The following is a 24,231-nucleotide window of genomic DNA, read 5'->3' on the forward strand; positions in this document are numbered from 1 at the left end:
TGCGCTGGTGCTCCCTTGGCCAACAGATGTGTTGCTGTACATGTTTCCTCCTTGGCCCCTGATCGGCAAGGTCCTCCGATGGATAGAGCTGCATCCGGGGGTTGTGATTCTGGTGGCGCCAGAGTGGCCATGGAGGCCTTGGTTTGCGGATCTGCTACTCTTGGCGGAGGAACCTCCTCTAAGACTTCAGGAGTCCACGGCTCTTCTCCGGCAAGGCCCCGTTTGTTTGGAGGACGCGGATCACTTCTGTCTCGCGGCATGGTGTTTGAGAGGCGTTGCTTATTGAGGAAGGGCTATTTGGATGCGGTGGTGGCCACCTTGTTGAGATCCAGGAAGCAGTCGACGTCCTTGACCTATGTGCGGGTGTGGACTGTTTTTGAGAACTGGTGTAGGGATCGTAAGGTGGATACTATGTGTGCTCCCGTATCCGATGTTCTGGCTTTTCTTCAGGCGGGTCTCTCAAACGGGCAGTCTTGCAGTACCCTTCGGGTCCAGGTAGCGGCGCTCGGTTGTCTCAGGGGCAAGGTGCACGGGGTGTCTCAGGCCCTCCACCCGGATATAGCTCGTTTTCTTCGGGGGGCCAAGCATTTACATCCTCCATTGCGTCATCCTTGTCCGTCCTGGAACTTCAATTGGGTTCTTTCCGCTTTGTGTTCGCCTCCGTTTGAACCGATAAAGCGGATTACGCTAAAGGACCTTACTCTAAAGACGGTTTTCCTTGTCGCGATAGCTTCGGCGAGACGGATTTCGGAGTTACAGGCGTTGTCGTGTAGGGAGCCGTTCTTACGGATCTCAGATTCGGGAGTGTCCTTAAGGACGGTTCCCTCCTTCTTACCGAAGGTGGTGTCAGCATTTCATTTAAATCAATCGGTGGAGCTTCCTGCTTTCCGGAGGCTCGAGGTTCGCAAGAGTTACGGAAGCTGGATGTTTGTAGGGTCCTTCTCCGTTATCTGGAGGTTACGAACCCTTTCCGGATCTCGGATCACCTCTTTGTGTTGTACGCTGGTCACAAAAGAGGTGGTGCTGCGTCCAGAGCTACGATTGCACGATGGCTCAAGGAGGCTATTGCTTCGGCGTACCTTATGCGAGGCAAACCGGTTCCGGTGGGGCTTCGCGCTCATTCCATGCGGTCACACGCCGCTTCTTGGGCGGAATCCTCTCAAGTGTCGCCTCAAGAAATTTGCAGGGCGGCGACTTGGAAGTCGGCGCACACTTTCACGAGATATTATAGAGTGGATGTCCAGGCGACAGACTCGGGGGGGTTTTGGCGAGAGAGTACTCCGAGCGGGACTCTCTGGTTCCCACCCGTAGTTGAGTGGCTCTGGTACATCCCAGGTGTCTGGACTGATCCGGGTACGTACAGGGAAAGGAAAATTAGTTCTTACCTGATAATTTTCGTTCCTGTAGTACCACGGATCAGTCCAGGATCCCGCCCGGGTATACTGTGTTGGCGATGCTGAAATTGTTGATTTTCTGAAGAACGGAGAGTCCGCTCAGTGGATTCAGTTGTTAATGTTGAGTTCGTTTCAATTGGTTGGCCTCTGGTTCAGGATGTTCTGGTCCAGCTGGGGGTTTTGTTGAATCGGCCCTAATTAGGGCGGTCTAGTTAGTTAGTACGGTTGGCAACTTTGCTTTGACTTTATGTAAGACTGAGGGGCTGTGGGTGGCTCCTTACTATATGTAGGGAATCCCGACAAGTTTTGCTCTGTCTCCATCTGCTGGTGTGGAGTCACAACCCAGGTGTCTGGACTGATCCGTGGTAGTACAGGAACGAAAATTATCAGGTAAGAACTAATTTTCCTTTATACATGAGATATGTTACAGTAGGGTGCATTGCAGTGAGGTAGATTATTCATGCCGTACCTTACAGTAAGATGCATTATACATGAGATATGTTACAGTAGGGTACATTACAATGAGGTAGATTATTCATGCCTGTACCTTGCAGTAAGATGCATTATACATGAGATATGTTACAGTAGGGTACATTGCAGTGAGGTAGATTATTCATGCCGTACCTTACAGTAAGATGCATTATACATGAGATATGTTACAGTAGGGTACATTGCAGTGAGGTAGATTATTCATGCCGTACCTCGCAGTAAGATGCATTATACATGAGATATGTTACAGTAGGGTACATTGCAGTGAGGTAGATTATTCATGCCGTACCTTACAGTAAGATGCATTATACATGAGATATGTTACAGTAGGGTACATTGCAGTGAGGTAGATTATTCATGCCTTACCTTGCAGTAAGATGCATTATACATGAGATATGTTACAGTAGGGTACATTGCAGTGAGGTAGATTATTCATGCCTTAACTTGCAGTAAGATGCATTATACATGAGATATGTTACAGTAGGGTACATTGCAGTGAGGTAGATTATTCATGCCTTACCTTGCAGTAAGATGCATTATACATGAGATATGTTACAGTAGGGTACATTGCAGTGAGGTAGATTATTCATGCCGTACCTTACAGTAAGATGCATTATACATGAGATATGTTACAGTAGGGTACATTGCAGTGAGGTAGATTATTCATGCCTTACCTTACAGTAAGATGCATTATACATGAGATATGTTACAGTAGGGTACATTGCAGTGAGGTAGATTATTCATGCCTTACCTTGCAGTAAGATGCATTATATATGAGATATGTTACAGTAGGGTACATTGCAGTGAGGTAGATTATTCATGCCTTACCTTGCAGTAAGATGCATTATACATGAGATATGTTACAGTAGGGTACATTACAATGAGGTAGATTATTCATGCCTGTACCTTGCAGTAAGATGCATTATACATGAGATATGTTACAGTAGGGTACATTGCAGTGAGGTAGATTATTCATGCCGTACCTTGCAGTAAGATGCATTATACATGAGATATGTTACAGTAGGGTACATTGCAGTGAGGTAGATTATTCATGCCGTACCTTGCAGTAAGATTTTATTTTATTTATTTTTAAGTGTTTTTATATACCGATAACTGTATGCACATCATATCGGTTTACATAGAACGTGTAACAATGATAGAGAAAAAATACATTGAACAATTTAGTTACATGGTAAACAGAGAAAGGTGCATAACATTATACGAGGAGCAAACATAACTCTTGATTTAAGCATATATATATATATTGGATACTATATGCAATGTTTGGTTAAATCTTTGGTAACAAGGTATGCTTGTAGTGTGTTATATCTCATTAAAACTAGAGGGTAGATGGCTGTTGAAATAATATATATGTAAAGGAATAAAGCTTGGAAACAAGGCACGTTCAGAGAGCGGTAAATAACATTAATGGTAGAGAGTGGATGTCTAAGGGTATTGGTAGGTATTAGGGGTAGGCTAGCGTGAGATTTTCCTATGCATACTCCAAATCAGTCCAGACAAGTGGGTTTTGCATCCCTACCAGCAGGTGGAGTCAGAGAACAGTTAGAACTTTGAGCACTGCTACATAACTGAGAGGGCCACCTGCAGTCCCTCAGGATTTCTCTGTCTCCAGCAGATGGTAGCGGTGCAGACCTGTCTTTAAGAAGTGAAGTTAGAAGATGCTCCCTGCGGTGTTAGGTTCCTTTGTGGGCCATCCGTAAGGAGATTGGTAATCCCTGTTGAGCTTTAGCCCGCAGCAGATCCCTCTTATCTCCTGAAGGCTCCTTCCCAGCAGTTTTGCTAGCAGCAGGGATGTATTCATTTTTTGCTTGAATGTCTTCCTTTGCTGTCGCTGCTGTTTCTTTCTGCAGCAACCGCTCAGGCTGTTCCTGGTTTGATCATCGGGGCAGGCCCGGGCTGGAGAAAGGAGCAGTGTAGCTACGTTTCCAGCTGCAGGCTGCTCGGGGAGCCAGAGGCTGCGTTGGACTTTGTTCTCCTCCTCTCCCGCTCGCCGCAATCATGCGACTTCTGTTCCTCTGCAGCAAGCCCGGCCACATGGAGACAAGATGGCGCCGACAACGGTTTCCCAGTGCAGGAAAGGTTGTCAGGCCGGCAGCCTGGCTCAGGGACAGCTGATTGCAGCGGCGCTCGGCCACAATTCGCTTCTGGCGGGGAAGGGGCCTCCGGGGGGAACAAGGCTGTTAGGAGAGCCACAGGTTCCCAAATCCCTGTCAGGATCAATACTGGGAGCCTAAACAGCCCGTCAGGCAGGAGGAGGACTACAGCTCGGACTCCAGGGAGCCCAGGGACCTCCCTTCCCCATTGTCTCCGGTCATCCCATCGGGGGGGAGGGGGAGGAGGGGAGAGGATGACAATGACAGTGAGTTTCCCTCAGAATTTGTCTTGCTTATGCACAAGGCCTTTTTAACCAGGAAAAGCACTGGCTATAAAAGGGCATTTCTGTCAGCCGTCCCGACCTGCTGCAAAGAGGCTGAGGAGCTCCTTGGCCAAGGGGTCAGGGGACCTCTTTCGCCGGCTGGCTGAGGGGCCTGGTGGCTCAGATGATTTGGACCTGGATGACCTGGAAGATGGTCTTGGGGTTGGTCCGGGAGGGGGGGTGGATCAGGATGACCCAACAGATTTCACGGTGGGTGTCGATCAGGCTGATTCGGAAGAGGACCCGATAACGGAGGGAGATGAGCTACGAGTGGTTCGTCTGTTCAGGAAGGAGGAGTTGAGGCCCCTTATTTTCCATGATTGGAAGGAACTGAGTGTTAAAGTGGTCCAGGAGGAGTTGGACAATGAAGAAGTGGATCTGATGTTAGTTGGACTCCGGGGCCCACTGAAAGCCTTTCCTCTCCCTAAAAGGATCAAGAAGCTGGTGAACCAGGAATGGGACGTCCCGGAGGCGAGGCCCAAGGTGGCTAGAGCCGTAGCACAGTGGTATCCCCTCATGGAGGATGTCCTGCAGCTGCTGATATTGCTGAAGGTGGAGGCTTCATTCTCCGCGGTCACTAACAAGTCGACCATTCTGGTTGAGGGTTTTGCAGTGTTAAAGCGTGCGTAGGACTGTAAGCTAGAGATTCATCAGGAGAGGATGTCTGAAGCCTCGGCGCTGAGCCTGTGAGCATCGATCTGTGGAAGTCTAATGCAGAGGGCCTGTTTACACTGGGTCCAGAAGTCTCAGGAGAAGTCTTCAGCAGGCGCTGGTGTTAATAGGCAGGCAACTCAGGTGGAGGCCGGGATTGCATATGAGGCTGATGCGCTTTATGACTTGAGCTGGACTTCGGCCAGGAACATGGTCGTGGTGGTCTCGATGTGACGTCTGCTGTGGTTGCAGAAATGGTCAGCTGATGTGTGGTCCAAGTCGCAGCTCTGTAATCTTCCCTTTAAAGGAAGGAAAATTGTTACTCGGGGAGGACCTGAAACAATCGATGAAAGCTTTGGGAGAGTCTAAAGGGAATAAGCTGCCGGAGGATAAGATTGATAGTCAGGAAGTCTTTTCTGCCTTGTTCTAGTTTAGGGAGGTTCGGCAGTTTTCATCCCAATAAGAGTTTTGCTCTGTCTTCAGGGCAGAACAAAATCTGGAGCTGGTTGGCAACCCTGGGAGAGTCTTCACTTTTCAAAACCGCTAATGAAGCTCCATATTTTATGTCTTTCCTAAAAAAAAAGTTCTAAAATGTTTTCTAAAGTTTGTTTAGTTTTTGGTTTAATATCTATTAACGGTTTCCTATGTTTATTGTTGTTTTTGTATACATAATACATAGGTTCTAATGCTTCTTATCAAAAGCTTCACTTCAATCTTTTAACTATGTTTCTGACAGCTGAAATTGCTAGCTAGAAGCATTTGGAGATTTCTTATAGCTTTCTTCTGCTGCGTGAGTGAATTATCTTCATTTTCAAATGCTCAGGCTGCTGCTGGTTAGAGGAGTCCAGGGTTATTGAAAGTAGGCAGAACAACTGTCACAACCTGAGAGGTTAGAAAGGTCAGAGCATTTGTTCAACTGTGGAATTGTCTTCACCTGACCTATTGAAGGCCTAAAGGGTGCTCAAAATCTCTGCAATATTCCTCCCCTTTTTCCAGTTCCTTCTTCTTGTTTCCCAACACCCCACACTGTCTTTCCCTTCTAACCTGTGCCTGACTAATCCCTTTTGCTAGCTTAACCCTTTGTCGTCTGTCCCTGCACATGTTGTGCCCTGCCCAGGACAAGGGTCCCTTCTTGCAGGGAACTATATACGCGAGAATATGTGCAACGAGTATTTTAAAAGCCACAAATTATGTGCATATTTGTACGTGCACAAACTAAAAAAAGGGGTGGATGTCGGGGCATTTCAGGGCTGGGCCGAGAGGTACACGCATAAGGCCATGGCCACAGTGCACGGCGGGCTGTTAGCTGGCCATGTTTACTTCTGCTCCGGAAGAGGTGTAAGTCTACATAAATCTCTATTTGGCCTGGGTGAGGGGTCTGGTCAATTCAAGGAAGTGCAGGAACTGGGCAAACTGGTGGACTAATTGGGAAAATGGGGAATGGCCTTTACAAGAGCATGTTTTAAAATCCAATTACCTGCTGCTGGCTCTCAGAATAGTCTGGGTCTATTTGCGTGGTTCCTTTCTTTCTTCTGATGGCGATGTCACAGTTTCACCTTTAAGTGTAAATCATTTTTGGAGGGCTATGAGGAGCTTCACCGGTTGGGCATTCATAGGGCTCTGCTCCTTCCTCCTTCAGTTAATCAGATTATCTGTTTGTTCTGTTCTGTTCTGTTCACCGACTCTCGGAAAGGTGAAGCAACTTCAAAAGCTTCTATAGGCTGGTGGATTAAGGAGGCGATAGGTTTGGTGTATGTCACCAACATCTTGCCGCTGACCAGACCTCTTCAGGCACATTCAACTAGGTCACAAGCATTGCTGTGGGCAGAATGCCATTGGGTGTCACCAGTAGAGGTTCGTAGAGTAGCTACTTGTACTTTCTTACATTTTATTTGAAGTATTAGCATCTGAATATTTGAGCCAGGGAAGATGTGGCCTTTGGCTCAGGCAATCAAGAGAGAGGCTGGCAGTGTCCCACCCAGTATGAGGGATAGCTTGAGTATATCCTATGCATTTGGACTGGTTTGGCTGGATGAAGAGGAAGGAGAAATTTAGTCTTAGCTGCGAATTTCCTTTCCTTGACTCCACTAGTCCAGGACCCTTTCACACTGCCAGAAATTTCACTCCTATTCCTGATTCAGGTATTAATATTAAAGGTCAGATTCATAGGAATCTGTTTTTCAGAACCTATGAGGCCGCTGTTGGTCTGGATCCATAGACCGGCTGCCCCTGATTGAGGAAGCACACTTCTGTTGTTTGTCCCTTGGAATCCACCTGGTTAGTGGGAGAGAAGAGGCTGTTGTGTTGATTTTTAGTTTGTTACAAAGAATACTGGCTGAAGTTAGCACAGGACCCTGTGTAGTGTGAGATCAGCAAATCTGATCTATCTTCCTCTGCTGGTAGGGTGTATAAAGCCATTTATGTAGACTGATCTGGCTGGACTCAAGGAAAGGAGATTACTAAGTAAGACTGAATATCTCTTTATGAATGAAGCATATTGCGGTGAGGTATGTTATGATTAGGCACCTTCTAATGAGATACATTACACATGAATTGCTTTGCAGTGCAGTACATTATAAGGAGCTACATTGCAGTCAGTTATATTATACAGGAGGTACATTGCAATGAGGTATGTTATAATTGAGGTATATTGCAGTGAGGTACCTTGCAGTGAGGTATACAACACATCAGATATTTTTCAGAGAAGTATATTATACGTGAGACCCCTTGCAATGAGGTATATTATACATCAGGTATTTTGCAGAGAAGAGTATGACATGTGAGACACCCTGCAGTGACATATATTATACATGAAGTAGCTTGCAGTAAGGTCATTGGCAATAGGGTACATTGAAATGAGGAAGATTGTACATGAGGTATATTATAGTGAGGTGTGTTACACATGCAGTGTAGATTACACATCGGGTATTTTGCAGAGGACTATATTACACGTGAGCTACATTGCCATGAGAAATCTTACACGAACTCAGTAACTCATGTCCTTCCTTTAGGAGATGATCTCACAAACTCTGGGACCTGAATATTTGGATCAGAATAAGATCTCTCGTATTTAGTTAAGATAGCATGACAAGCCAAGTTACTGGCAACGACTCTGAAGACAGGAAAACCCTTTGCATTGTCCCAGAGATGACAATCCCCCCCATTCTTTAGGGTATGGCACTCCTATGGCCTTTTCAGTTCACAGAGCTGGGGCTGTGCAGTGCCATTCCTGGGAAGAGGTAGAGAGTGTGGGGTGATGAAGAAGAGTACGAGAACGGAGACCTTTTACCTCTGGCAGGCCCCAAAGGCTAACATCCCTGAAACTCTGCTGGCCACTGCTGGGCATGGAGCTGGCCTCTTTCATGTTACATCTCTACTGGGCCTGTGAAACCTGTTTCCCCCTGCTGTCTGCAGATGACCGGGCTTTAAACGGGACTGGAAGACTTGCTTTCACTTTCTTCTTCGAGGTTAAGGGTCACTGTTGTCCAGTGATCGTTACTTTTTGTAGGAAAAAAAAAAGAAATTGATACGCAGATGCAGGGCCATCCTGGGGAAGAGGGAGGGAGGGGAAAATCAGGACGACTGCCCAGCCCCCTGCCCCATCAAGGTAGCCCAGCTCCCTGCAACTGGCTGCAGCAGGGTTCAGACACGGCATGACCCTCCCCGCTTCCCATTCCTCTCTCCCACATGGAGCAGACATAAGAGAGCACTTGCTCTGTCTCCTCTGCACCCCCCCCGTCATGGCATGGGAAAAGCATCAGTGAGAGGGGCACTACCGGGTTCTTTAATCAGATTTAGATTAAGATAACTTTGTCATGAGAAGCTGCCAAAGTGGTTAAAAGGAGAGAAAAAAAAGTAATTAAAATTGCAGGGTACAGAATTGTTAATATTATGGGCAATTACCTGGGACTGGTGCTGTTCTGTATTATCCCAGGTCTCTGCATACAGCCCTGTTGCCCCAACTCTATAGGCCAGATTGGAGCAGCAAAAAGTTGCTCTGCTCCCTAATCCGGCCCCTCCTCTGCTGTCTTTCCCAGGGGGTGATGCATGGGGGGAAAAGAAGGAACGTAAGGTGGGCGACCTTTGAACTCCAGAGGATATGAGCCTGGGTATTTCTGCTTCAGTTTGAGCAGGTTGTAGAAACGGAGCACGCCCAGCTGTCCATGATTGACGATCGCCTTGAGGACCTCAGTCACTTCAGACTGGAGCCAGCCTTCCTTCACGCCCAGCTCTGTGACCAGAAGGTAGGGAACTGGTATTGCCGGCAGCAGGCTTCTCATGGTGCCAGGACACAGTGCTGCGTACTGGAGGCCGGGGCACACTGTACAGAGGTGCTGAGACGTGCCCGACAATCAACGATGACCGAGGTCTGCAGAGGAGGGCACTGACATCCCAACACTAGCCCCCTTAAGGATGGGCCATGGATGAAGGGATAAGGCATGGGTTGTCATTGGTCTCTCAATGCGTTGGCACTCCATTGGCATCAAGAGGAGTCTCTGGCAGTCTAGCAATGTCTTGGGAGTCACTTTTATCCACTCTGAGGTGGGCTCCTGTTTATGGTTAGAGGTAGTCGTGTATTTCAGTTTTGGAACCCCCCCCCGAGGTGCAGCAGGTCTGCAGGGAGTTGGCTACTCCTGGACTCCTCTGTGGATGCCAGTAGGAGTGATCTAAGCTGAAAGGAATTCCTAACAAACAGCAGCTCGGATGCCAATATTTTACAGAAGCCGAGCTCCTAATAGAGGCCCCTAAGGTGGAAGCCTATTTTCAGCTCAACTTAGTAGCCTAAGAGATGATTTTCAAAGAGCTTAGGCTCCTAATCTTTGGAGTTAGGCCCCAAAATTGGCCCGTTTGAAAATGTGTTTTGGCCGAGATCCTAAATTTCGGATCCTAAAAAGTGAGTGGCTACAGGAGTGTGGGGTTAGGGCAGGGAAACAAAGCTAAGAGCTTGGCCCAGATTTTCAGTCTATTATTCCCCCAGGCACAGACCTGGAGAGGGCACGGTAACGTATGAGGCAAATAATGCCACGGTTTTCCCAATATTTTATTTATGTATCAAGGGGATTCAGAGCACGAAGGTACCACAAACTGGCCAAAATATACCGCAACAGATATAACAGAACAAAAAACATCACCCAACCCACCCACTCAATCAAACTCATCGAAAAGCAATTCCCATACACTGGCCTTACATATCCCACCCTAAACAATCTTGTCTTAACATCTTGGTGAAACTGTCCATAGTCTCTCTAAATCGCCTGAGGCAATGAATTCCAAGGAAGTGGGGCTGCTAGTGCAGTTTCTTGTTCATTGCAATCAAGCGTGTCATAGTAACTCCAGGGCAGAACGCGAGTTAAGCAGATAACACCAAGGGTAGGTATTCTGGAGAATGATCTCGAACGTGCCCGAATGTCAGCATCGACCTTTTTAAGTTCACAGCGAGATTCTGCCGGCAGTGACAGAGATCTGTGCTCTCTATGACTCGGTCCACCCAGACAGACGATAAGTCCAAAAAAAATCACGACAACCTCATACACTATCCCACTCACGATGCAACTCATCTAACATAGACCTTGAAAGGGTCTCTGTGAACTTTTCTGTGTGTGGTGGAGAGGATGGGGATAGGGGTTCTAATTATTATTGCCTAGGACTTGCATAGTGGTGAGCTGATTTTTGAGCAACCTACAGAGCATGCTTCTGTCTTCCAGATTCTGGCCGTGGAGATTCTCCAGCACAGAGGGATCATTGAGCATCTGCTGCGCGTGTCTGATGTACTGCTCAGCCTCTGCCCGCAAATCATACAGGAGCGCCTTCAGGTGACAGACTTCTCCAGAACCGAGGCAGGGTGGCTGACCACTGCCCAGTCATCAAAACATAACAGATGTCAGCAGATAAGGAACATCTTTTCCCACCCAGTCTGTCCGGTTGCCACTGTCTGTACTTCTCTAAATCTGGTCATCGCTCTTTCTTGCACATGTGACCACCCTCTGTGCTAAGGAACTCTCCCAGTCATCCTGCTGCCTCATGCTAGGTGACCTGTGACCTTCCACCCAGTTGTGTACCAAAGGCCTAGCTCTGCTCTTTGCTGGTTGGTCCTTCTCTCTCTTCCTGGAAGCTGCTGTTCTGGGTTAATAGCTTTTGCCATCTCCTCCTTTTGGGCCTTGGATGGGCGTATGATTTCCATATCTGAACCACCAGCTATCCCCTACCTCTTTTCATTAATCTGCCTACATAACCCTCTTGCATGCCCTCACCACTGCCCTTTGCAATGACCAAAAAATGCTTAAATTCTTCCATCGTTTGGGTTACCGTCATCTATGATGGTAGACTATTCTACGCAATCATACTCCTGAGGAGGGATATGACAGAGGTGTTTAAAATCATGAGAGGTCTAGAACGGGTAGATGTGAATCGGTTATTTACTCTTTCGGATAGTAGAAAGACTAGGGGGCACTCTCATCAAGTTAGCAAGTAGCACATTTAAGACTAATCGGAGAAAGTTTTTTTCACTCAACGCACAATTAAACTCTGGAATTTGTTGCCAGAGGATGTGGTTAGTGCAGTTAGTGTAGCTGGGTTTAAAAAAGGATTGGATAAGTTATTGGAGGAGAAATTCATTACCTGCTATTAATTAAATTGACTTAGAAAATAGCCACTGCTATTACTAGCAACAAGTAGCATGGAATAGACTTAGTTTTTGGGTAATTGCCAGGTTCTTATGGCCTGGATTGGCCACTGTTGGAAACAGGATGCTGGGCTTGATGGACCCTTGGTCTGACCCAGTATGGCATGTTCTTATGTTCTTAAGCAATATAATATCTACATGTATGTATGTATGTATGTATTTAAATGCTGTGTATGATCGAGAAGATACGAGTGCTGTGTGAGGAGAGGTGTAAGTGATATATGTGTACATTACCTTGTGTCCAAGAAATGATTGGATGGGGCAGTGTGAATTTTTCATGTTCGCTAAGGTAATATTGCCGTATGACAGCACTACCTAAGCCTTTTAATTACCCCACAGTCCTGGGTATCCATCTTGGCATGGATGTTTGCTGTGTGGTCGGTGTGAGATGTGTATGTTTGCGAGTTCCGGTTCCTGCAGAAAGTGTGTGCGTGTGAGTGTATTTTTGCAGGGAGCTGTGGTTGTTGTGTTAGTCCACTTGGCTATGGGAAACGAAGGGTCAGCAAACAAGTAGTGGGTGATAGCTTTATACTGAATCCACTTAATGCATCTGGGACAAGCTTTTGCGGGTTATCCCCTCTTCATCAGGTCGGAAAAGAAATAACGCAGCCACAACTTTACTATTTAAACCCCGTCTTACTGTGCTGGCTCTTCACTGACTACATAAAGAAAGGATAACGCTGGAAAACATGTCGCAGATGCACTAAGTTAGGGTCACCTGCAGCTTGTTTTTTACCCTTAATTTTCACAAGGAAAATGCCAGCTTCTTGTACGTGAAATCTGTTAATATTAGAATGTTTCTATCATGTCCCACTTTCTCTTCTCTCCTCCAGTGAATACATTTTGAGTTCCCTGTACGTACCAGGATCAGTCCAGAGCGCTGGGTTGGGTCTCCCTTCCAGCAGAGGGAGTCAGAGAAAAAAACCTGAAGAGGCACCCCCTGATAACCCGGTGTGCCACCTGCGATCCCTCAGTATTTTCTCTGACTCTCAGCAGAGGGGTTGTCAGAACCTGCGGTCCTGATTTTTCAATTTCTTTAAATTTAGTTACATCTTTTTTTTTTTTACAGAGTTCTAAGGCTCTGGATGATTTAGTTAACACCTTTGGCTACAGCAAGTTGGTTGTATAAAAAAAAAAAAAAGCTCAGTGCGGTTTTATTTTCTCAGGCTCTTTACTCAGCAGGTAGAGGGTAAGGCAGGGGCTGGCAGCTCTAAAAGCCTTGTTCCCGGAGGGCCGTCTCTCCCTGGTGGGGGATTAACCGGTGGGCCGGTCCCTCCCCTCGGCGCCCCGAGATGAGTTTCCTCGGGAGCTGCAGCGTTCCCAGAGCTCCGGAAGGCCGCGAGTCGGCAGAGTATTGTAAGTTCTTCTTTTTTCTTTCCTACCGCGCTGTTTGGAACACCCCCCCCCCCGGATGCCACGAGGGCTATTTTGCTCAGCATGTGGGGAGGTGGGGTTGCGCCTCTCGCGGGACGGGGTTTGCGCCCGCTGCCTCCCCGGGGGGGGGGGGGGGGGTGGGAAGGCTCGTCCGGGGGAGATTTTGGGCCCATTTTGCCATGAGGCGCGGAACAGCGATCGCGTCCGGGTCCGTCACCGGCGTGCGCGGGAACGGCGGCCATTTTGTCGGAGCCCTGCCTGCCGACTGGGGGAGAGGCTTCTCCGATTTCTCCTCCCAGTCTGAGTTCCGTTCGACCGCGCGATCCGTGGCCCACTCCCTCGGGGAGCCTGGTCCTCCCCGCTCCTCCTCCTCACCTATTGGATCCCTTAAAGGGCCAGTCAGTTTTTTCTTCAAAATTTATTTTACTTATGCATAAGGCTTTTTTGGAGGTGGAAGCTCATCAGCAGGATGAGCAGCCCCCTCCCGCGAAGATTGCGCAGCGGGACACGTCTCTGGATGCCCTTTCGGCCCCTGGGGGGGCTCCGGATCCTTATCCCTAGGGATCTTTTCTGGATCCTCTCCTCCAAAACCTAGATGGGGGTGTTGATGAGTCCGCTCCAGTAGAGGGGGATGACCCCCGGGTTTCTTGGCTGTTTCGCCGGGAGGAGTTGGATCTCTTGATCACCTATGTCCTAGAGGAACTGGAAGTGGAGGCACCAGTACCCAGTAAGAAGCCAGTTAAGGGGAAACCAGTACTCTCGGGGCTGCATGCCCTGACCCAAACCTTTCCTTTCCACCCAATGCTTAAGCAGTTGGTCACTCGGGAGTGGGAATCTCCGGACATGACCCTGCGGGTGGGACGGGTGATGGACAAACTCTACCCTTTACCCGAGGAAGCCTTGGATATCCTCAGGATTCCCAAGGTGGACGCGTCGGTTACTGCGGTCAGCAAGCGGACCACCATTCCTGTTACGGGAGTGATGGCTCTTAAGGACTTACAGGATAGGCGGCTAGAGGTCCACCTCAAGCGTATTTTTGTGGTGTCAGCGCTCTGTGTCAGAGCAGCGGTCTGTAGTAGCCTCATGCAGTGAGCGACCCTCGGGTGGGTCCAGCAAATGCTCACATCACAGGTGTTGCCAACAGAGGAAGCAGATCAGGCGAATAGGATGGAGTCCGCGGTAGCTTACACAGCAGATGCATTATATGATCTGTTGCGGGCATCTTCACGCAACATGGCCACTGCAGTTTCGGCTAGACGGCTTCTCTGGCTCCGGAATTGGTCCGCGGATGTTTCTTCCAAAACTCAGTTGGGAATCTTCCTTTTAAGGGAAAATTGTTGTTTGGGGAGGAACTCGACGCCCTTATTAAGTCTCTTGGGGAGAATAAGGTGTATAAATTGCCAGAAGACAAGCCTAAGTCTTCAAGGCCCTTTGGGGCAGCGCGTTACCGTTTCCGAGGACAGCGCAGATTTCGGCAGTCGTGGCCACCTGCTTTTCCCGCCCGACAACAGACTCAGAGAGCTCAGTCTTGGCCTACTTCCTTTTGAGGTCGGAGGCCATTTCAGGAGGGAGACTCTCAAGGAGCCACTGGAGGTAAGCTGTCCCAATGAAGGTGTTCCGACCCTCTCCCCGGTTCCAGTGGTGGGAGGTCATCTCTCCCTGTTTCTCGAGGAGTGGGTCAGGATCAAGTCAGACCAGTGGGCCCTCAATATCATCACCCACGGTTACGAGTTGGATTTTGCCCACCCGTTAAAGGATCTTTTTTGGATTTCTCCCACTGGCTCTTTGATCAAGCAAGAGGTAGTCGGGCGAACCCTGAGTCGCTTGAAATCCCTGGGGGCTATTGTTCCGGTCCCTCCAGAGGAGCGCAGGGCGGCAGGTACTGGTCATTGCAGCTGTCCACTCAGGAGAATATTTGGCCCCTTTGGATCTGACCGAGGCGTATCTTCACATCGGGATACGCGAGCGCCATCAGAGGTTTCTCCGGTTCATGGTCCTGGGGGAGCATTATCAGTTCCAAGCTCTTCCGTTCGGCTTAGCGACAGTGCCTTGGGTCTTCACCAAGGTAATGGTAGTTGTAGCAGCGGCCCTCCGGCAGGAGGGGATCTTGGTTCACCCATACCTGGATGATTGGCTCATCCGGGCCAAATCATAGAGCCTCTGTTGGGAAGCAGTGAGCAAAGTTCTACTCCAGCTCCAGTCCCTTGGTTGGGTGGTCAACTTTGCCAAGAGCCAGTTGGTACCATCTCAGGTTCTCAATTTCCTGGGAGCACACTTCGACACCTCGGTAGGCAAGGTCTTCCTCACTCAGGAGAGGAGGCTCAAGTTAGTGGCGCAGATCCATCAGCTCATGTCCTTATCCCTGCCCATAGTATGGGATTATTTGCAGGTACTTGGTTCCATGGCTTGGGTGCATATGAGACCATTATAATGCGCATTGCTTTCTCGGTGGGATCCGAAATCGGAGGAGTTTCACCTGCCTTTGCCACTGATGGAACCAGCCAGATCCAGTCTCGATTGGTGGTTGATTCCGGCCCAATTGTTACAGGGGATGGATCTAGAGAAGCCATAGTGGGTAATAGTCACGACGGATGCCAGCCTCACTGGTTGGGGAGCAGTTTGCCAGTCACAATCCGCTCAGGGTCGTTGGACAAGTTATCAGGCAATGTGGTCAATCAATCGATTGGAAACCGGGGTGATACGCCTGGCGTTACGTGTTTTTCTCCCTCTGTCTTGTCAGACAACGCGACGACAGTAGCCTACATCAATCTCCAAGGGGGAACCAGGAGCCGGTTGGTGGCCTGGGAGGCCGAAAGGCTCATGATGTGGGCAGAGCGGCATCTGGTCCGGTTGGCAGCCTCGCACATAGCCGGAGTGGACAATGTGCAGGCAGACTTTCTCAGCCGCCAGCATCCACATCCCGGCGAGTGGGAATTGTCCGACGCAGCTTTCCAGCTGATCACTCGTTGCCATCAGGTCCACACCTCGACCTGATGGCAACTCGGACAAATGCAAAGGCGCCCCGGTTTTTCAGTCGTCAGAGAAACCACGGGTCGGAAGGAATGGATGCTCACATCCTTCCGTGGCCTCGCGGCGTACTGCTGTATGTGTTTCCGCCTTGGCCACTAGTGGGCAAGATCATGCGTCGGATAGAGAACCATGTGGGGGTCTGTCATTCTGGTAGCCCCAGAATGGCCCCGAAGGCCGTGGTTTGCGGATTTGATCTCGTTGGCGATCGATGCTCCGGTGCGTCTCACCCACCTCACGAATCTTCTTCGGCAAGATCCAGTATTTTTCGATCGAGCGGATTGCTTTTGTCTAGCAGCCTAGCTTATGAGAGGAGGCAATTGAGGAAGAGGGGATATTCGAATTCGGTTATTTCTACCCTCTTGCAAGCACAGAAATCGTCCACGTCGTTGGCCTATATTCGTGTTTGGAGAGTTTTCGACTCTTGGTGCCAAGGTTTGAACGTCTCTCCGCGTCTGGCTTCGGTGGCACACATCCTATCCTTCCTGCAGGAGGGACTGAAGAAAGGTATAGCTTGCAGTTCTCTCCGGGTGCAGGTCGCGGCATTGGGTTGCCTGCGGGGCAAGATTGATGGCTTTTCACTGGCAGCTCATCCAGATGTGTCCCGTTTTTTGAACGGGGCCAAGCATTTGCGCCCGCCGGTACGACAAATTTGTCCTGCCTGGAGCTTGAGTTTGGTTCTCAAGGGCTTATGTGGTCTTCCTGCTCTCTGCTTCAACGGCAGGGGAGAAAGTCTGATACTTCGTGCATATCCAGCATAGCTCTCTGCTTCAACAGCAGGGGAGAAAGTCTGATACTTCGTGCATATCCAGCATAGCTCTCTGCTTCAACGGCAGGGGGAATGAAGAAAAGTGGATCTATATACAGACAACAACCAACAAGGACTTGAATCACATAGTCTGGGTAAACAAATAAGCATGGGTGTAGCTTGCTTATTGCGGCAGTTACTACCCCTAACTAAGCTAGATATTTCACTTAGATGCAGCTCCAACTCTGCTCTTTGCATTAATGGTGGGGGTGGAAGGGAAATAGAACCAAAGGGTTACTAAGAGCCAAGAGTAACAGATAAGTATGAGAAAAAAAAAAAAGTGCGAAGCTTGCTGGGCAGACTGGATGGGCCGTTTGGTCTTCTTCTGCTGTCATTTCTATGTTTCCTTTTGAGCCCCTCCGGCGGGCTACGTTGAAGGATTTGACACTCAAGGCTGGTTTTTTTTTTGGTAGCCATTACCTCCGCACGGCGAATTTCAGAGCTTCAAGCTTTGTCGTGTCGGGACCTGTATCTTCGTGTTTCGGATTCCAGAGTTTCGCTGTGGACCATTCCCTCCTTCTTACCCAAGGTGATATTGGCTTTTCATGTCAATCAGACGGTAGAGTTACCGGCCTTCCCGAATTTGGATCCGACTTCTGCGACGAATAAGGATCTGCATAAGTTGGATGTGCGCCGGGTTCTCCTTCGCTATCTAGAGGTGACCAATGCTTTTCGTTTATCGGATCATTTATCTTACAAGCCGTTAAGCCTGTTAAAACGGGCTACATTAAATTTTTTTTCAGTCCATTTTTGAGCACTGCACCCTTCTACACTTTTTCTCCCTCACTCCCCCTTCCCCTCGTTCACTCACTCCCTTCCCTCCACTCAGTCTTACTCACCCTCTGTCTCCCACTGCCTCCCTCCCCTCACTCTCACCTCCCTCCCCTTCCCTCAGTCACTCCCCACCCTCTCTCAATCCCATCCCCTCTCCCTCAGCCCTCCTCCATTCCCTTTTTCTCTGCTCCACAACTTCTTACCCTTCCACTTACTCACATCCCTCTGACTCTCACCTCCCCCTCATTCTCCCCCCTCTTCCCCCTCATTCTCCCTCTCCCCTCACTCCTCCCCACCCACCCACTCTCTCCTCCCTCCCTCCCACCCACACACTCTCTCCTCCCTCTCACTCTCTCCTCCCTCCCTCTCACTCTCTCCTTCCTCGCTACTGGCCGCTGCTCCTCGACACCGCCGCCACCACTCCTCGTCGCCGCTGCTACCGCTCGCCACCGCCTGATGCCGCCATGTTGATATCCAGCTGACACTCGCTGAGACCGACGTGCTTGCCCGCACATGCGCAGTAGAGCTACTCTCTACTGTGCATTTGCGGCACGTCAGCCAAGCTTCGTTTATTAGGTTGATTGTCTGATCCTAGACGGGGACACAAAGCATCCAAAGCTACGGTTGCTAGGTGGTTGAAGGAGGCCATTTCCTCCACTTATCTTTGCGCAGGGCGTGCCATACCAGAAGGCTTAAAAGCGCACTCTATCAGGTCTCAAGCGGCCTCTTGGGCAGAGAGCCAGTCGGTCTCGCCGCAGGAGATTTGTAGAGCAGCCACTTGGATATCCTTGCATACTTTTGCGAAACATTATCGTGTGGACGTCCGGGATCCGGAGATCGACTGTTTTGGCAGCAGTGTTCTTCGTGCAGGGACTCTCCAGATCCCACCCCAATTAGGGCAGCTCTGGTACATCCCAGCGGTCTGGATTGATCCTGGTACGTACAGGGAAAGGAAAATCGGTTCTTACCTGCTAATTTTCGTTCCTGTATTACCAAGGACCAGTCCAGATGCCTGCCCTTGGGTTTTTTTGGGAGAGTCCGTTTTTTCCTGTATGTTTTCTTCCTTCTTACCTCGGCAGAGTTCTTTACAGGCATGGGAAGGAATCTTCTTGATGGGTATGTTATGTGGCGGTACGGTTTGTTTAGTTTACCGCGCGTATTGTTGTAGCCACTGGTTGTTATGTTTGGGGATTTGTTCTCCTTTATTGGTTATTCTGCTTTGATATCGTATATACTGAAGGATCGTAGGGGGCACACCAGGTTAAGAGGGGTGCCTTTTCAGTTTTTTTCTCTGACTCCCTCTGCTGGAAGGGAGACACAACCCAGCGGTCTGGACTGATCCTTGGTACTACAGGAACGAAAATTAGCAGGTAAGAACCAATTTTCCTTTCACTGCTCCTCTGACTATAACCCTCATTGTGGCCCTTTAGTCTGAAATAACAATCTCAGAATGAGACCTCACTTTACTCCTTCCCAGCCATACCTCATCAGGGATACATCACGAATGGCCTCTCTCCCTGCTCCCTCCCATTCAGCCCTTATCAGGGAGCCATCATCCACGTCCTCTCTCCCTGCTCACTCCCATCCACCTCTCATCAGGGAGCTATCATGCATGGTCTTAATTTTCATACACATTTTCTGCAGTTTTTCCATGGGCTGGATCGTTTTCCTTGATGATAAGAAAGACAAGTAGCTTGACCTCTCTTCCTGTTGCACAGTGCCTAGAGCTGTAAATGAATATAAATGCCTGAGGGGAGCAGTCTCTTTCAGACTCCAGTGATGTAACCCTCTTTCACCACTTGCGTCTCTCTTTCCAGCCGCTGCTGGTGTCCCTTGGGGAGCGGGCTCCCCAGGTATTCCTGAAGAGCTCCTCCTGCATGATGTGTCTGCAGCATGCTCAGACCCTGCTCTCCCAGTTTTCAGAGGCACACGACGAACTTGTACCGTGGCTGGAGGAGACCCAGACGCTGACCACTCAGCTCTCTCCCACCTCCATCAGCTATGGCTCCTTCAAGCAGCAGCAGGAAGTCCTGCAGGTAACATCATCCGGCGGCCCCACTCGTTTTCATCTGTAGGTGGCCAGCAGGCTTCCAGGGTGGGTGGTGGAACTCCACAGTGGAGAGTATAAGTTGACTTGGCTACCAGTTTTCATGAAAAGGTGGCCATATGACCACCAGAAAACGTGTTTGGCTGTGAAGTTTCATCAGTAGGCGGTGAGATGCTTCAGAAGTATTTTGGGCCCTGTGGGAAATGCATCCCTATGAGCAGATTATGGCATGTTCTTGTAATAGATCTGTATGAGTCACCAACCTCTTCCTTTTTCCAACAACACAGTACAATTGTAGCTCAATCCCAGCAGCTTTCAGCATTGCTGTGACAGGAATGAGCGAACAGAGATCCTGGCACCAGAAAGGGGTTTGTGAAGGTACCGGGTAGGGAGGGGTAGGCTATGAGAATCAGACTGCCAGTCCCACATGTCACATTTATTTTTACACTATATTCTTTTGGATGTAGCCAGTGAAGTCTAAAGCTACCTGGGATCGCATTCCCAGAACTTCGATCCCAGGTGATGAAGGGATCTCTCCCCTTGGAGATGAATCTCAGGGTATAGAGAGTTTACTCCCTCAGAATGGGGAAACTCAAACCCCAGATGATGGGAGCAGGAATCGGGGTCACAGTATCCAGCCAGAGGCACCAACACATGATATCTGACTGTGAGGCCCACTTGCCAGTCGGCGTGGGACAGGAGGAGGAATTGCTCCAAGCAATGCTCCTTGTATCTTCTCTTGGACACTGAATTGAAACCTCAGACTAAACCATTGAAGCCACACAATGGGGGGCGTGCCATGCTCACTACACCATCCCACCAACTCCAACATGTCCTCCCATGGGAAAGGCCTTGAAACCTGGGCCCTTACTCCTGGGACTGGCTTCGGTTTCCCGGGTCTGCTGGGGTTCAGGTTCATGGCCTCAGTTCAGTGGTCAGAGTCAGGGTCCTCGTTAGCCGGGTTCCAGGGAGAGCTGGAGTTTGTGGGCCCCCAGCCAAGGACTACTTCTGCAACGACTGGGCTGAGTTCAGGGCTGCGAAAATGTAAAAATGGGAGAAAAATCCCCAGCTAGTTGCACATGAAGGCTCCTAGTGTCACGTCGCAACCCTGGTTCTGATCGAGCTGGAGGCCCAAAAGGGACAGGAGGAAACTGCAGGGCAACAATAATCCCCCACATACCTGATTTAACATACATGTAGCGTATATGATATAACTTGTGACTCTCTTTTGTGGGATGCAGAAGGGTTGACAGGGGACACGGGAAGATTAGTGATACCTTGTGGGTGTTAATACTGGGTACGGTGCATGTTGTGTGATGGGCAGAGCCGCCTTTTATCCTACCTCGGTCTAATGGCATGACGGTCCACCGGAAGGTTCTCGCTTAATGTTCCGGGCCTTGTTCCCATAGCAACTGCGAGAGGCCATTGCAGAGCACAAGCCCGTGGTCATGAAGCTCCAGCGGATCTCATCGCAGCTGGTGGAGCTCAGTCCGGACGGAGGCGCCAGGTTCCAGCGGCAGAGCCAGGAGGCCGAGGAGCGCTATGCCGGGGTACGCGAGCGGGTGCGGCTGGTGGCCGCCGTGCTGGAGGACGCCGTGCCACGCTTCAGCCAGGTGAGCGGCGACAAAAGGCGGGGGGGAGCCATGCGCACCAGGGGAGGCCCAGGAACGCCGCCCAGGGGTTAAGTGCAGCTTGGAAGGCGCATGACGTGCCGAGCAGGTCCCACGCAGAATTCCCTGGAGGGAAGGGGTCCAGGTGACCCCCGTGTCTTCAGAGCCAGGCTGAGGCAGGCCCAGCTTTACCCCACTGCCTCCATGCATAGGTACTTCCTGCTCTTCTCTCAGGAAAACTAGGACAACGGCCTGGAGTCACCTCATAACCCTACAAGGAAGCATGGGGGACGCACCTCTTTCCCGTGAGATTTTTCCCTATTTTTAGAGCCATATTTGAGTTGTAAAATGTTGAAATTCAAATATTATTAAGAGCTGCATTTCCCATCCCTCTTCATCCTACAGTAGAGGACTAAAGGTAGAGGTGATGTTTCGACTAACATCGGTATAGAAGACTTTTAAAATAAATAAATAAAGAAAGAAATAAAGGCCCGACTCAAGTTTCAAGCAGAATTAAGACAAGTACCCGAAGCCTGCGAGGCAGCTCGCTGGAGGTTCGGAAATAGTGCAGTTGGTGCCCGAGGTTGTGACTTTGGAGAGGGGAAAAATTGAACTGAAGAAATAAAATGCGAGGAAGAACTGTAGAAGGTGTCAGTGGGGGATATTTGCTGACAGGGTGCGATTTAAGACTCTGGCAAATGTTCTCCATCAGTTGTTGCTGAAGGGGTTCCTGTGGCGTCCGTATCCATTCGTTACTGGTCACCTTTTTTGCAGGGTTCCAGACAGTCCCTGGTGTGCGGTAGCTCCCGTCACGTGATGTCTCTCTGAGGGGCACGCCGTGGCCAGCGGGCCTGGGACCACGCTAGAGTCTGGCTCAGGAGCGACTGACATAGACCATATCGAATTCTCCACCCCCCCCCCCCCCCTTCAAAGAAAGGGAGACGTCTTTTTCTAGATTTCTGCATTTCCAAAAATGTGCAGAAAAGAATGTGCTGGTCCGGCCCAGTGGCCGAGTGTCGCTGTTAGGCACTACCACGAGTGGGGACCTGCATGTGATTCCCACTCAGGCCTTCCGCTACGGATGTGATGCATTCTTTTATTTTTATGATATAAACTGCTTGGAGTTCCCTTTTTCCAAAATAAAGCAATGCCTGAGTATAAAATAGAGAGAGAAATACAAATCTGCATTCAGGGGCAGACAGGGGAGGGGCTGAATAAGCCCCTGTGATTGTAGGGGCCCCTGTCCCAGGACCACTGCTGCAGTGACTGGGAGGGTTTATAAAATGGGGGTTAAAATCCCTGGGTAGTTACAAAGGAAAGGCTATGACACAAGATCCCAGCCCTCGTTCCGACGGAGCTGGAATCCCAAATGACGGGAAGAAAAAATACAAGAGGAAGAAAATAAACTGTCAAATTTGTATACCCACCCTTCTTGATGACAGGAAAAACACAGTCTTTTACAAATAATACAGTACAAACAATCAAATAATCACAACACAATGATCAATATATCATAATATAGGAATAAATACAATTAAATATCAACAAAATACAATATCATATCATAAGAAAAAAAAAAGACTTGCCATACTGGGGCAGACCAAGGGTCCATCAAGCCCAGTATCCTGCTTCCAACAGTGGCCAAGCCAAGTCACAAGAACCTGGCAGGATCCCAGGGGGTAGAGAGATTCCAAGCTCCTTATCCCAAGAATAAGCAGTGGATATCCTGCAACTCCACCTTAATAATAGTTTATGGACTTTTCTTCCAGGAACTTGTCCAAACCTTTTTTAAATGCAACTACACTAATAACTTTCACCACATCCTCTGGCAATGAATTCCAGAGCTTAATTATGCATTGAGTAAACAATTATTTTAAATATATCATCTAGGAACTTCATTGTGTGTCCCCTGGTCTTTGTACTTTTTGAAAGAGTAAATAACTGATTGTTTACTCGTTCCATTCCACTCATTATTTTACAGACCTCTATCATATCCCCCCTCAGCCGTCTCTTCTCCAAGCTGAACAGCCCTAACCTCTTTAGCCTTTTCTCATAGGGGAATTGTTCCATCCCCTTTATCATTTTGGTCGCCCTTCTCTGTAACTTTTCGAATTCTGCCACATCTTTCTTGAGATGCGGTGATCCGAACTGCACACAATACTCAAGATGAGGTCACAGAGGCATTATGATATTCTCTGTTTTATTCTCCATTCCTTTCCTAATAATCCCCAGCATTCTGTTTGTGTATGATATATGAACACAAGATGAGGATGCACCATGGAGCGATACAGAGGCATTATGATATTCTCTGTTTTATTCTCCATTCCTTTCCTAATAATCCCCAGCATTCTGTTTGTGTATGATATATGAACACAAGATGAGGATTGCACCATGGAGCGATACAGAGGCATTATGATATTCTCTGTTTTATTCTCCATTCCTTTCCTAATAATCCCCAGCATTCTGTTTGTGTATGATATATGAACACAAGATGAGGATGCACCATGGAGTGATACAGAGGCATTATGATATTCTCTGTGTTATTCCGCATTCCTTTCCTAATAATCCCCAGCATTCTGTTTGTGTATGATATATGAACACAAGATGAGGATGCACCATGGAGGGATACAGAGGCATTATGATATTCTCTGTTTTATTCTCCATTCCTTTCCTAATAATCCCTAGCATTCTGTTTGTGTATGATATATGAACACAAGATGAGGATGCACCATGGAGTGATACAGAGACATTATGATATTCTCTGTTTTATTCTCCATTCCTTTCCTAATAATCCCCAGCATTCTGTTTGTGTATGATATATGAACACAAGACAAGGTCACACCATGGAGTGATACAGAGACATTATGATATTCTCTGTGTTATTCTCCATTCCTTTCCTAATAATCCCCAGCATTCTGTTTGTGTATGATATATGAAC

The 24,231-nt window shown here is 48.7% G+C and overlaps 1 protein-coding gene across 1 annotated transcript in view; it reads left to right on the top strand.

Annotated features, from left to right (window-relative positions):
- LOC115083413 (dystonin-like) overlaps positions 1-24,231 on the top strand; it is a 153,629-nt gene that overhangs the window by 25,096 nt on the left and 104,302 nt on the right. Inside the window, exons 8-12 of the mRNA XM_029587218.1 lie at positions 4,316-4,917; positions 9,096-9,215; positions 10,677-10,784; positions 19,454-19,672; positions 21,093-21,296. Coding sequence (XP_029443078.1) covers positions 4,316-4,917; positions 9,096-9,215; positions 10,677-10,784; positions 19,454-19,672; positions 21,093-21,296 — 1,253 coding nt within the window. The remainder of the gene's footprint in view (positions 1-4,315; positions 4,918-9,095; positions 9,216-10,676; positions 10,785-19,453; positions 19,673-21,092; positions 21,297-24,231) is intronic.

Source organism: Rhinatrema bivittatum, chromosome 2 (assembly GCF_901001135.1).
Source record: "Rhinatrema bivittatum chromosome 2, aRhiBiv1.1, whole genome shotgun sequence".
Classification (NCBI taxonomy): Eukaryota; Metazoa; Chordata; class Amphibia; order Gymnophiona; family Rhinatrematidae; genus Rhinatrema; species Rhinatrema bivittatum.